The sequence below is a fragment of the Silene latifolia genome, chromosome 1 (assembly GCF_048544455.1).
Source record: "Silene latifolia isolate original U9 population chromosome 1, ASM4854445v1, whole genome shotgun sequence".
NCBI lineage: Eukaryota > Viridiplantae > Streptophyta > Magnoliopsida > Caryophyllales > Caryophyllaceae > Silene > Silene latifolia.
The window spans coordinates 105,109,776-105,124,312 of NC_133526.1; the positions used below are offsets into that span (position 1 = coordinate 105,109,776).

Below are 14,537 nucleotides of genomic sequence, written 5' to 3' on the forward strand. Positions count from 1 at the left end.
GTAACTCCATCATCCAATGCTGGAAAAGTGATGCACAATGGTTGAACGTTAAGATTTGGGGTTGTGAGCTCCCTTAGAGTGCGGGTTTCGATCTCTAGCCATATTCAAAGGTTCGGGTTGTTCAGAAATTTCAGAATATTCACAATATGAATGTAGATCGTCGAACTTGCTGCCATTAGGAACAGCTACTATTGTACATCGTTTGTTCTTTCGTAACCTGAAAAGAGTATGCTCAATCTCTGGATCGAAAGGCTCGAGGTTCAGGTTAGAAATACGAGTATTATGCATAAACACTACACTAAAACACAAAAATATATAATGCCAATTTCCCGGCAACGGCGCCAAAATTTGAGAGGCTAAAGTCGTATGCCTCAAATTAACAATTTTTATCACATAAATCCAAATACTAAACATTAGTAAAGAGAAAATAAGGGTCGAACCCAAGGGAATCAGATTAACAATTTATGCAAATTATAATGTAGGAAAGGTCGATCTTTAATGTAATTAAAGATCGTAGTAACAAAAGGGGGAGGTTTGAGTTGATTTTCTAGTAAACTAAGATTAATAGCTAATGCAAATTGAGTAATAAAACTAATCACTTTCGGTGTATCAAATGATTTAAAAGGGTCTTAGAACCAAGCATATATCCACACTCAATAACAATTGATCACTGTAAGACGGTTTCAATTACTAATCTTGATTACTCTATCGTGAATGACAAATTCCAATTCTCCTTACGAATAGTTAATTAAAACGAATCCCGTTCTTAATCAACCCTAACTGTTAAACAACCTTAACAATCCAGTTCAAGATTTAATTCAACAGCAGCAATATAAAATGGAGAACTCGATAGACAATAAATAATGCATACAATCCAGTTGCACTTTAGATTTTTATGTGAATCGCTTCTAAATACTAATATCAATGTATCCCATTCAATATTAATTCCTAATTGTTACTAGCATAGAATTAATCAATAAATCCTATTCAATTAACAATACTAACAATAGAATGAAGAAATCAATCACTGGTTGTACATCTAGCAATAATCAATCAACATTCATAAAATTAATAACTAAGCAATTCACAATAATCAAGATAAGAAATTAAAACATTCAAACTCACAATCGTATTATGAGCGCTTCAATTGCCTGAATCCAAGAAGAAAGATTAGTTACACATCGTCTGCTAGAAACAATAATAGGGTTTTTTCTTCTCAAAGTTGTGTGTCTGTCTTACTAAAGATGCCTCACCAATTATATAGTAATAAGGTAAATAATTAAAGTAGGAAATAAAGTACTAATAATAATAATAATAATAATAATAATAATAATAATAATAATAATAATAATAATAATAATAATAATAATAATAATAATAATAATAATAATAATAATAATAATAATAATAACAATAATAATAATAATAATAATAATAATAATAATAATAATAAAATTCATCGGAACAAACGAGTCAAATAAGGAAACAAAACACGAGTTCTTTAATGGGACGCTGAAAATGTATGAGGCAAGCGCACGGTCGTTCACAGGTCGCGCCTTACTCGAATGCAGGTTGAACACATGTCACGCAATAGTTGCTGCCGCATCCCTTTTCTTTTGATTTATGTGCGCTCAATTAGCGCACACATTTCATGTATCTTCATAGCTATCCGGGCCCATCTTTCCTCGAACTTGGACTCCGTTTTAAACTTGTAAAACCGGCCCAATAGCTAATCAAAGCTCACTAACAAATAACCTGCAATTAAACTCCATAACACTACTTCAAACCGTCAAAACCATACTAATTCGCTCCAAATAACTACGACTAAATGAGTCGTATCAAATTCCCCATGCTTGAACTTTTACTCGTCCTTGATGTAAAACCAAAGGACACAATGAAAAAGTATAACAACACCAGCTCAAACCCATCACATGGTAGAAAAATGACCGACAACAAGAATGCTCACTTCCCTCTCACGCCCTCCAAAGCACCCTCAAAAAGTGTAATCATTTCCACCGCCTAGCAAAGAGTAACACACCCACATCCTCAAAATACAAAAGAGCGAAGTAACAATAATTAGTGACGGTAGTCGCCACAACACAACAATAGAAAACAATGCTACGCCCCTTATCGCTCCATCTTAACCAAAAATTCACATGGCTCACAACAAAAACCAACTAGCCATGTGTATAATCCTAGACACCTCTACTCCACTCACTAGCACAAAACCAACAACCGCATAAAGAAAGTGCGAACAACAACAACGAAGCACAGCGATTCTTCTCACCGTAGCCACTAGTCCTACCCGACCGACCTTCTTTAGCACCCTTCTTATGACACCACACCAAAAACAGGACACAAAAATTAGTGTGAAATGGATTTTGTTTTTTTCTAAATCTCTCATTTTGCCTAGAGCGCCCGCCCTTGCGGGTTTTCATTCTAGCTATTTTCCTTACACTACTCTCGTGGCACGCATCTCAATTCTTCATTTTACCCTGAGCGCCCTTTCGGGTTTTCACTCTGTCCTCGGCCACTTTTCCCATTTTTGCCTAGGCGCCCTTTCGGGTTTTCATCTAGCCGGGTATTTCTCTTTTTGTTTTTGTTTTCATTTTTTTTAAGGAATTGGAAAGCAAACTAAATTAAAAATGACGGAATAAAATGTACAATAGTGACTATACCCCTCCCCATGCTTGAATTAAACATTGTCCCCAATATTGTACGGGAACACAAAAGAAACAAGAAGGGGCATACCACCAACTAGGAAGAAGGAAACCCGAAGCGGCGGGTCTGCAGGACTCTTGCACGAGCCCTTCTACCAACTCTCCATACATGGAATCCACAGGGTTTTTGTAAGACCCCGGATTCATGTCCTTGAACATGTCACTCATCTCTCAATTCCTCAGCTCAATCGCTATACGGCTTCGCCAAGAGGCATCATCAATAGCTTCTCCACCACTAGTATGTTGGAAAATATGTCCTCAATAATAGTGCGATCACATGATTTAATATCATATTAAATCTCATATAAAGAATACGTAAGGGATGATTCAATTATATAGTCAACGATCAACATTAATCGGTAACGATTGGCTTGCTAGAGTTTGACGTTCTTGTCGTGGGACGGTGGTGGTCAGTTGATCCCTTAAGGTCACACCTAAAGGATGATGCCCTTATCTGTAAAGTTGATTAATTGTATGACGATACAAGTTGATCAATTCCTTAAAATTGAACAATTCACTTGTGAGAGAGAATATTGATATCTTATTGTAATGGGATTAAATATGATTTATTTTAGTAATAAAAATGCTTTATTACTAAAATTGTTGAAATCCTAGGATATCTTATTGACTTAGGAGTAAGAGACTAGAAAAGTGTTTTAGTTTCGCACATTGCAAATTCTATAAAAGGAATCTAAGTAAATTGTGAACGTAGGGATTAAGGGTGAATCCCTCCCCAAATGACTTGATCACAAGTTATGGGATAACAGTGGGAGGATCTTTTAAGTTAAAGAGCCTAAGTCTAGCAAGAATACTAGACATATACTTGGATAAATTCAAGTCATTATAAATAACTTTGAATGGAAGGAAATAACAATTGACAAAGTTGAAATTTATGGCATTTTAACTAGTGTTAATAATACACTAAAGATTATAAGATATGAAGTAGTAATAGTGTATTGACTATTCATTTGTGATAATCACATTTATCGTTTGAGTTTTATTAAACTCACCCATTACCTTGTTATATCCAAATGGGTTGTTGAGAACAAATTGAACCCCATTAAAGTGAAGTGGATTGACATGGTATTCGCCCCTAGTTACTTATATGAGGTGACGTCTCGAAGTGACTAGAGTGTGATGCGATTGATGGCAAGTTCAAGTGTCATAGAGTCATGCGGGATGACTACTCGATCACATAGGCAGACTGTATGGGACACTCTGTCGGGCAGTGACCGCTTATAGAGTTCTGGTAATTCATAAAGCCTGGTCGTGGCAAGAGCTACTATAGTATTCTTGTGAGTCAATTCTTTTGACTAGAGACTATTCGCTCAAGTTGGCACAAATTTCTGATTAGCTTTGATTTATACTCTACGACTTCGTAAATGAGGTCAAACTGGGTATATTTTGGGTTATGATGAATTGTGGCTGAATTAAGGGAATAGGGCGATAGGAATTGTCCGCCCCTTGTCAGAGTTGTTTGAAATCTCAAGGCCACTGGAGGAGTAGTTAACTGGAAATGCGTGGCCACGCTCGGAAGATATCTATGGTAGATAATTCCGGTCACACAGTTACTCTCCAGATAGAGGAAACCACTCAAGATATGATCAAATGTAAGTACGACCTGCAAGACACCTTGCATTGAGTGGGAGATTGTAATAGGACAAGAGAATTGGTGACGCACACTTGTCTCAGACAAGTGGGAGATTGTTGGAAAATGTGTCCTCAACAATAGTGCGATCACATGATTTAATATTATAATTAAATCTCATATAAAGAATAAGTAAGGGATGATTCAATTATATAGTCAACTGATCAACATTAATCGGTAACGATTGGCTTGCTAGAGTTTGACGTTACTGTCGTGGGCCGGTGGTGGTCAGTTGATCCCTTAAGGTCACACCTAAAGGATTATGCCCTTATCTGTAAAGTTGATTAATTGTATGACGATACAAGTTGATCAATTCCTTAAAATTGAACAATTCACTTGTGAGAGAGAATATTGATATCTTATTGTAATGGGATTAAATAAGATTTATTTTAGTAATAAAAATGCTTTATTACTAAAATTGTTTATTGTTTGAGAAACAATAGAGATAAGAATGAATGGTTAATTATAATTACAAGATGTTGTGAATTATAATTAAATGAACCATTTTATTTATGTGATCAAGTATCACTAGTCAATTTGTTGAATGTAATTTAATTAATTTATAAAATGATATTTATGTGATAGATATGCATTAAATTAATTAATAATATGTAAAATACTACATGTGACATATTGTGTGACAAATGACAAATTGACAAAATAAAATGGTAGTCCATTTTACATGAATGGACCGAAATGTAGGAGGTATTAGTGAGTTGTGCTTGTATTATTTTATGTGATAAGATTTAAATAATAAGCCTAACCTACTCATAGCCTTACAAGCCTATATTTTGATAAGAGCAAAAAGAAAAGCTAGATGCCCCTTTTGTTCTATATCATCCGGCCATACTACTCTTTATGAGTAGTTTTGGTTGATTTTTGCTCTTACACAATTTCATCCATTCATTTTTTATGCTTTTCAATATACCTCTCTCTTACATTCTTCATCTTTCTCCAAAAACATGAGAAATGATGATCCAATTTGTTCAATAAGATTACTAATATTATTAATGTAATATATGAGTATTTGTAATCACTTTTAAGGTAAACTACTAAACAAATATCTAGCAAATATTATATATTTAGTAGAGATAAGGGATAATCTTGGGTGCAATCAAGAGGAGTGGCTTCTATAATTGGAGTCTTTGGAGGATCATCCTATTACTAATCATAGCTCAAGAACAAGTGAAGGTAGGAGACCTTACTTGTGCCCATAAAACCGAAATTAACAATGTAAGGAACATTGTTTTCTTATAAATCTTTTATTTTGTTATGCATGCATTAGATCTAAAGAACAAATAATTAAGAAGTTAATTAGTTCACCATTACAGGAGTCTAATAAGAGGTACATAAACCTAACATAGTACACTAACAATCATCAGCCCCCTCCTCTTCCTCGGCACTCTCCGGTTCGCCCGACCCGTCAGCGTCTCATTCAAGCTACATCCCAACACAGCAACTCCAACAACTTACGACAACATTTAAGGTAGTTTCGCATCTTTTCGGGGTGGTGGATTTTTTCCGTTTTGGGGCCATCTAACAACAACACAAAGAATAACCAATAACAACAACAACAAAACAGCAGCAACTCCAACACTCCCTTTATCCAGCAATAACTACACAGTACTCCTCTGCACCACACAAAAACTTCAACAACTCAGCAACACACTCCTACAATTCACAACATAACCTCCTTCACCAACACCTAGTCACAGCAACTCCAGCAACAACAACGCAGTAACAAATTCACAACAACTCAAGAAATACACTCATCAACTCCAACAACAACTCAAAGACCACTACCTCACTCGCGACAAAACCCGACACCTAAACCTTACGACGACCTTCAATTCGATAATGTGCCCAACGATAAATTGAAATTAAGTAGAAGGGCGCGTAAGTGTTCTACTCAAGCAAGGTAAATAGGAATTTAGGCAAAAGGAGAGATAGAACATGAAGATATGCGTACTTACAGACCAACCGAAATTGTGAAGAGCTCGAAACTCGCCGAAATAGATACAACAAACCCAATTCAGTCCTCAAAATCGCTTCAACTCAGGTATCAATTCTCGAGTTCATAAATTAGGGTTTGTGAAACCCGGATTTCCGCCCCAAATTCAGTAGTACAGGGACGAAATTTCAACAATAATGGATCGAACTTACACGAATTGGGGAAAAATTTGTTAGGTTTGTTTCAATTCCAGAATTAGGGTTAGAAAACCCCCAAATTTTCGGCCCAAATTCAGCAACAAGGGGATGAATTTTTCGAAATATCAATCGATGAACACGAATTTCGCACCAGATGGAGCAATAATCCCCAATTTTTTTTTCAGAAATTAGGGTTACAAAAACCCAATTTTTCGCACCGAAACCGAAACAATTGATATAACTTTTTTTTATTTTGTGATTTATTGAGAACAATTTGCGGGAGGGATTTGGAAATAAGAAGGATTTGTATGGAAGCTATTTGAGTTTTAGGAAATAGGAAGAAGAAAGGAAAGGGGATTAGTCAAAGGAAAGGGTTATTACCTGATGAGGCGCGCGACATTCAGGTGAACCTCGGGTGAGCGTCGAACGCACGTCGATGCGCTTAAGGTGAACTCCGGGTCGCGAAATAGGGACTGCTCGTTACTTATGCGCGACAGAATAGTGCGCTCAAGGTTCAACTATGGCGCGCAATACTTGGACTCTCCGTCTTGAAATATCATTCGACGTTCCTAGCATACATAATAAACCGTCAATATGAATTTAAATAAACCTAGTAATAAAAAGAAACATAATAAAATTTCTAATTACTAACTAAACGCAATAAATCAACTAACTATGAACCACAATTAAAGAAATATTACAAAGAAAAAGGATACAAAATCCGAGTTGCCTCCCGTGAGCGCTTTTGTTTAACGTCGTTGGCTCGACATCTCCAGAATGGTAACCACCAGACTGAAGATAGGAAGAAGTAAACTACCTTAACTTACCAACAGGTTTGCAAGAGGAAGAATGATGACGAGATTTTATATGGATAGTTTGCAAACCTTTCCCGGAGCCCTTCCGGCGAATTAACTTATCAAACCAAGCCTCATGAGGGGATAACACACCTTTGTTCCTTATGAGGGGATCCCTGCAAAACATAAGACACATTGCTCGGAATAGGAGATTTCCGGCACTTTGGTAACACATGGTTAGTAGAAATGTCTATGGCACACAATGAATGAATTGTTGGAGAACGATAAGATGGTTTATTAATTTCAAATTTAACAACCGTCCCATCAAATTCCATGGTAAGAGAACCTTTAGGGACATCTCTCTTAGTCCCATCGGTCCTCAAGAATGGTCTCCCTAATAAGATTGGTATAGCACCTGCCTGATCATTTTTCATATCCAGAACATAAAAGTCAGCCGGAAAGGCCAACTTACCAACCCCTACCATGACATTCTCCACAATCCCCTTAGGATAGACACTAGACCTATCATCCAACTGAACTACAACACTAGTGTCTTTTAAAGGTCCAAGTTTCGAGGAGTCTCATAAATAGCAAAAGGGATGACATTAATAGACGCCCGTAAATCTAACATGGCCTTCTCAAATCTAAGGTCTCCTATGGTACAAGGGATAGCAAACATATCAGGGTCACCACATTTAGGGAGTAATTTCTTTTGAAATAGAGCGGACACATATTCACTAATAATCTCCCCCTTGGAACCCTTACCCTTTAATTTCTTCATCCCTTTCAATTTGTTATTCCTCTTAATAGTGCATAATTCTTTTAAAAACTTAGCATATTTAGGAACACTCTTTAAAAGATTAAGAAGAGGGATATTTACCTCGCACTTTTGAAATACCTCATAAATGTCTTTGTCATGCTCAAAGTGATGGGTTCTCTTCAATGCATCGGAAAAGGTACCTCCTGTTCCTCCTTCCGTATAGAAGAGGGAATCTGCTCCTTCTCCTTGACATTAGAAGCTTTTTTATCTTCCTCGATCACTATCTCTTCCTCTTTTTCATGAATGGTCACCACCTTAGGCTTACCTTTTGGCTTTTCAATCTCGACCAATTGCCTACCATTCCTTAATGATACGGCACTCACATTCTCCCTAGGATTCACCATCGTTTGAGATGGTAGTGCATTAGAATCTCTAGCCTCCAACCGATTAATTGCGTGAGCTTGGTGACTAACCTGATTTTCAAGATTCTTAAAATTTTGCTTATTATCTGCTCTATCTTGAGTAACACTGAGAGTAAGAGCCCGAATTATATCCTTCGTGGACATTGATGAACTTGGCGGTGCTTGCTCAGCTGCTTGTTGAAGTACTTGTTGATTAAATTGTTGTCCTTGTGGTCTTTGGAGAAACTGACCTCTAGGAGGGCCAGACGATGGACCGGATTGAGAATTTCCCTAACGAAAGTTAGGGTGAGCCTTCCATCCTTCATTATAGGTCTTGGAATATGGATCCCATTTCCTGTTATTTGTAGTACTCTCCCAAACACCATTCACCTCTTCTTGGCCACTGTCTCGCAAGTAAGGACACAAATCATTAGGGTGACCCTCTGTAGCGCATATGCCACAAATAGTAGCCATTTGTCTTCCAGATAACATGTCGCGGAGAGTGGAAACAATATTATCAACCTTTTCCTCTAAGCCAGGACTAACACCCATAGCATTCACTCCTCTTCGTGATGGTTTCCTCTCAAACTGTCTAGAGGTGTCAGCTAGCTCTGAAATAACCTCCCAAGCCTTATTTGGATTTTTGTTGGCTATATTTCCTCCACAAGCAGAGTGAATCATGCGACGGTCATCTTGGTTCAGTCCACCACAAAAATACATAATGAGATCCTGATCAGAGTAACCATGGTAAGGGCAACTAGCACAGAGCTTCTTAAATTTCTCAAGATACTCAAACATAGTTTTCTCGTCTTGCTATTCAACATTACTGATGGCTCTTTTCAGTTGAGATGATCGAGAAGCAGGAAAATATTTCTCGAAGAACACCTTCTTCATACCTACCCAAGTAGTGATACTTCCCGGTGGGAGATAGTTTAACCAGTCTCTCGCATGATCCTTCAAGGTGAAAGGAAATGCTCTCAATTTCAACTGCTCGTCAGTAATAGCAGGTGGCTTCATACCAGTGCACACAATATGAAAGTATGAAAGATGCTTATTCGGATCCTCAATGCTCATACCACTTTGAAACTTGGTTATTGATGTATCAAACCGATTTCGGTTCAAAAGTAACTCCATCATCCAATGCTGGAAAAGTGATGCACAATGGTTGAACGTTAAGATTTGGGGTTGTGAGCTCCCTTAGAGTGCGGGTTTCGATCTCTAGCCATATTCAAAGGTTCGGGTTGTTCAGAAATTTCAGAATATTCACAATATGAATGTAGATCGTCGAACTTGCTGCCATTAGGAACAGCTACTATTGTACATCGTTTGTTCTTTCGTAACCTGAAAAGAGTATGCTCAATCTCTGGATCGAAAGGCTCGAGGTTCAGGTTAGAAATACGAGTATTATGCATAAACACTACACTAAAACACAAAAATATATAATGCCAATTTCCGGAATCGGCGCCAAAATTTGAGAGGCTAAAGTCGTATGCCTCAAATTAACAATTTTTATCACATAAATCCAAATACTAAACATTAGTAAAGAGAAAATAAGGGTCGAACCCAAGGGAATCAGATTAACAATTTATGCAAATTATAATGTAAGAAAAGTCGATCTTTAATGTAATTAAAGATCGTAGTAACAAAAAGGGGAGGTTTGAGTTGATTTTCTAGTAAACTAAGATTAATAGCTAATGCAAATTGAGTAATAAAACTAATCACTTTCGGTGTATCAAATGATTTAAAAGGGTCTTAGAACCAAGCATATATCCACACTCAATAACAATTGATCACTGTAAGACGGTTTCAATTACTAATCTTGATTACTCTATCGTGAATGACAAATTCCAATTCTCCTTACGAATAGTTAATTAAAACGAATCCGTTCTTAATCAACCCTAATGTTAAACAACCTTAACAATCCAGTTCAAGATTTAATTCAACAAAGAAAATATAAAATGGAGAACTCGATAGACAATAAATAATGCATACAATCCAGTTGCACTTTAGATTTTTATGTGAATCGCTTCTAAATACTAATATCAATGTATCCCATTCAATATTAATTCCTAATTGTTACTAGCATAGAATTAATCAATAAATCCTATTCAATTAACAATACTAACAATAGAATGAAGAAATCAATCACTGGTTGTACATCTAGCAATAATCAATCAACATTCATAAAATTAATAACTAAGCAATTCACAATAATCAAGATAAGAAATTAAAACATTCAAACTCACAATCGTATTATGAGCGCTTCAATTGCCTGAATCCAAGAAGAAAGATTAGTTACACATCGTCTGCTAGAAACAATAATAGGGTTTTTTCTTCTCAAAGTTGTGTGTGTGTCTTACTAAAGATGCCTCACCAATTATATAGTAATAAGGTAAATAATTAAAGTAGGAAATAAAGTACTAATAATAATAATAATAAAATTCATCGGAACAAACCGAGTCAAATAAGGAAACAAAACACGAGTTCTTTAATGGGACGCTGAAACAGAAGGCACGCGCAGTGGTCGCGCACAGGTCGCGCCTTGCTCGAATGCAGGTTGAACACATGTCACATAATAGTTGCTGCCGCATCCCTTTTCTTTTGATTTATGCGCGCTCAATTAGCGCACCTTAAGCGCACACGTCTCATGTATCTTCATAGCTATCCGGGCCCACCTTTCCTTGAACTTGGACTCCGTTTTAAACTTGTAAAACCGGCCCAATAGTTAATCAAAGCTCACTAACAAATAACCTGCTATTAAACTCCATAACACTACTTCAAACCGTCAAAACCATACTAATTCGCTCCAAATAACTACGACTAAATGAGTCGTATCACATACCCCTAAAGCTATCTTTGTTGATCGATCCGCCATTTAAAGAGTAATGTTAGTGAACTTGAGCTCTCCCATTCCTAGCCTCTTGCATACCGAGTATGGCATGACACTTACACTTGCTCCAAGGTCACATAATGCTTTGTTGATTGTAGTGTCGCCAATGGTGCATGGAATAGAGAAGCTTCCCGGATCTTTGAGTTTTGGAGGGGAACTTCCTTGAAGAATAGCACTACTCACTTTATTGAATGCAATAGTCTCTAGCTTCCGGATGGATTTATTTTTGGTAAGAATGTCTTTCATGTACTTTGCATAGGCCGGAACATGATTAATCAATTCTGTGAATGGGATTGGGACTTCTAAGTTCTTTATAATTTCCATGAACTTTCCAAGTTGTTCATCAAACTTAGGCATAGCTTGACGACTTGGGAATGGAAGTCTAATCACAATAGGCTCTTTCTCCTTAGCCTTTTCTTCATTCTTCTTCTTTGAAACTTCTTGGGTGGTGGGTTCTTCTTCTTTAGAGTTCTCCACAACTCTTTGCTTGTCATTAGCATCCACAATATCTTCATCAATTGGCTTCTTCGGCACTTCATACCTTGTACCACTCCTCAAATGGATGGCACTAACCGATTCATGTCTTGGGGGATTACTTTGAGGTGGTAATTGCCCCTTTTGTCTTTGAGAGCTAGAAGATGCTAATTGAGACATTTGGGTTTTCAACATCTTGGTGTGGGCTAGTATGTTGTTGATGGTGATGTCTTTGGCTCGGCTATCTTTTTGCATTTGGGTGAAAAATTCTTGTTGGTTCTTTTGCATTTGGAGGACCGCTTTTTGAACATCAAAGATATGGTCATTGGATTGATTGTAAGAAGGTTGATTTTGATAACCTTGGCTTTGGTTGTAAAAGGGTCTTTGAGCTTGATTTCTCATTGGAGGTGGGGTGTATGTTGGTTGAGGGTTTTGAACATTTTGGCTCTTGTATGAAAGATTTGGATGGAATTTGGTATTCTCATTGTAATAGTTGGAATAAGGGGTGCCACTCTTGTATGCTTAGAAAGCACTCATTTGTTCACTTGTTCCCCTACATTCACTTTGGTCATGTCCCAAGGTTCCACAACTCTCACATACTCCACTTGGAATTGGGGATGATACCACCATAGCATTAACATGTTGTTTGGGTGATTTGGAAGCTTCATCAAGCTTAGCTATGGCCTTCTCAAACTTCAAATTGATAGTATCAATATGAGCACTTAGTTGATCGAGCACCCAATTGTGTGATGGAATCTACCTCATGCTTTCCTCCTCTAGTAGCCTTTCGAGGCCTACTATATTGTGAATTATGAACCGCTATCTCTTCGATTTTGGCCCATGTTTGATTGTCATCAACTTCGGTGAAGATTCCATTGGATCCCATATTGAGAATGTTGCAGGAGTCTTCATGTAGACCACTCCAAAATTGTTGCACAAGGAACCACTCGCTAAGTCCATGGTGTGGACAAGAACGACAAGTGTCCTTAAATCTCTCCCATGCTTCATAGAATGATTCCTCATCTCTATGCTTGAACCCGGTGATTTGGGCTCTCAACATATTGGTCTTCTCCGGAGGATAGAATTTCTTGTAGAAAGAAAGTGCCAACTTCTTCCATGATTCAATACCAAGGGTAGCCTTGTCTAGGCTCTTCAACTATTGCTTTGCGGTACCAATCAAAGAAAAAGGAAATAATACCCATCGGATTTGATCTTGAGTAACTCCGGTTTGAGAAATCGCATCACAATAGTCACAAAAAGTCTCCATATGTGAATGAGGGTCTTCACTAGGCATCCCTCCAAATTGACTTCTCTCAACGAATTGTATGAATGCGGATTTGGCAATGAAATTACCGGTTAAATGTGGTGGAGTAGGAGTACCATTTGGTAGGTTCTCCTCGGTTGGTACGAAATGTGATGAAAATTTAGGCATTGTGGGTTGATTTTGTGGTGGATTTTGTATTGAGTTGTCCTCTCCTTCTCTTGCAAAAGGGTTGGTAAACTCAATGTTATTTGGTTGAATGTCCACAATCTCACCAATACCCTACAACTCTTGAAGTTCCTCTAGCAACTCTTCTATTGTTGGTTAAGTCTTTTCAATTTCAAGATCAATAGGTAATGGATTACCTTGTGATCTCCTAGTCATGCAAAATATCAAACAACTTAAAAACAATTAGAACAACCTTGAGGAGTTTTACTTCCCCAAGATAAAGAAAGACACAACTAAAAACAATTAATGAAAATCAAATCAATTTAACACCGTCCCCGGCAACGGTGCCATTTTTTGGTTCATGGTTAAAACTCGTCGTCAAAAGCTACCAACCAAAAAAGTATTTATAATTTCACAAACTACTCTTAGTAAAGAGGTAAGTAAAGGTTGGATCCCAAGGGACGGGTATTGATGTAGGATTCTCAATTGTAAATGGCTGTGTCTTCGGGTGTCACAGTTTGGGTTGAGGTAGGAGATAAACTAAACTAATCAACAAGATGAATTAAAATGAAGCAAAGTAAATAATGGGGTTGTAAACAATTGATTAAAGGCACTAGGGTGTCATGGGTTCATAGGGCATTCAGGAAGTTGATCATACAAACATGTTCTCAATTATATAGCAAGCACTTATTGTTGTGATGTGATCGAGTTGGTGTATAAGCTTACAATCCCTAAGAAGGTTTGGGTCCCGGAGCCGTATCGATTAGATTGTACAACACCTACAAGTCGACTTAATCCTTCCTATCAAACTATCTGCATGGTCTAATGAGGCTCGAGTTGGTTTATATGCTTACAAGCCTCATTGAAAAGATAGGTGATGGGTAAAAAATGCAAGGATTCATAGGCTCGCATTTCATCAAACATAACATGTGCATAAGTTGAAATCACAACAAGCAAGCAATTTAATTATGAGAACATATTAGATTAAGCATAGATCATTCCCCATGTTTTTTTCTTGGTGTAATGTGAGTATATTATATATATCATATCAAAAAAATAATTACATGAGGTTCAAGGATCGAGTCCTACTAGCAGCATATCAAACCAACATCATATTTTGCAGCCAAAGTAGCTCAGATTGATCTACTATAGCCTTACATTTCATTTTAATCCTTCTCTTAATGACATCCTCTATTCGAGCAAATGAGTAAATTTCAGTCTCACTAACCAGGTATTGATCCTGGCATTGTTTCTTTGGAACCAAATAGCATAG

General features: G+C 37.2%; 1 protein-coding gene and 1 non-coding gene across 2 annotated transcripts; one reads left to right on the forward strand and one right to left on the reverse strand.

Annotated features, from left to right (window-relative positions):
- Positions 1-7,866: 7,866 nt before the first annotated feature.
- LOC141652196 (uncharacterized) lies at positions 7,867-9,269 on the reverse strand. The gene is made up of 3 exons (XM_074459790.1): positions 8,862-9,269; positions 8,271-8,762; positions 7,867-8,160 (listed from the first exon to the last, which is right to left on the reverse strand). Exons 1-3 carry the CDS (start codon positions 9,267-9,269, stop codon positions 7,867-7,869), a joined length of 1,194 nt encoding a protein of 397 aa, XP_074315891.1.
- Positions 9,270-12,788: 3,519 nt separating this feature from the next.
- On the forward strand, positions 12,789-12,895 carry LOC141620196 (small nucleolar RNA R71). The gene has a single exon (XR_012531907.1). It is a non-coding gene; the product is annotated as a small nucleolar RNA R71 (small nucleolar RNA).
- The last annotated feature ends 1,642 nt before the right edge of the window (positions 12,896-14,537 follow it).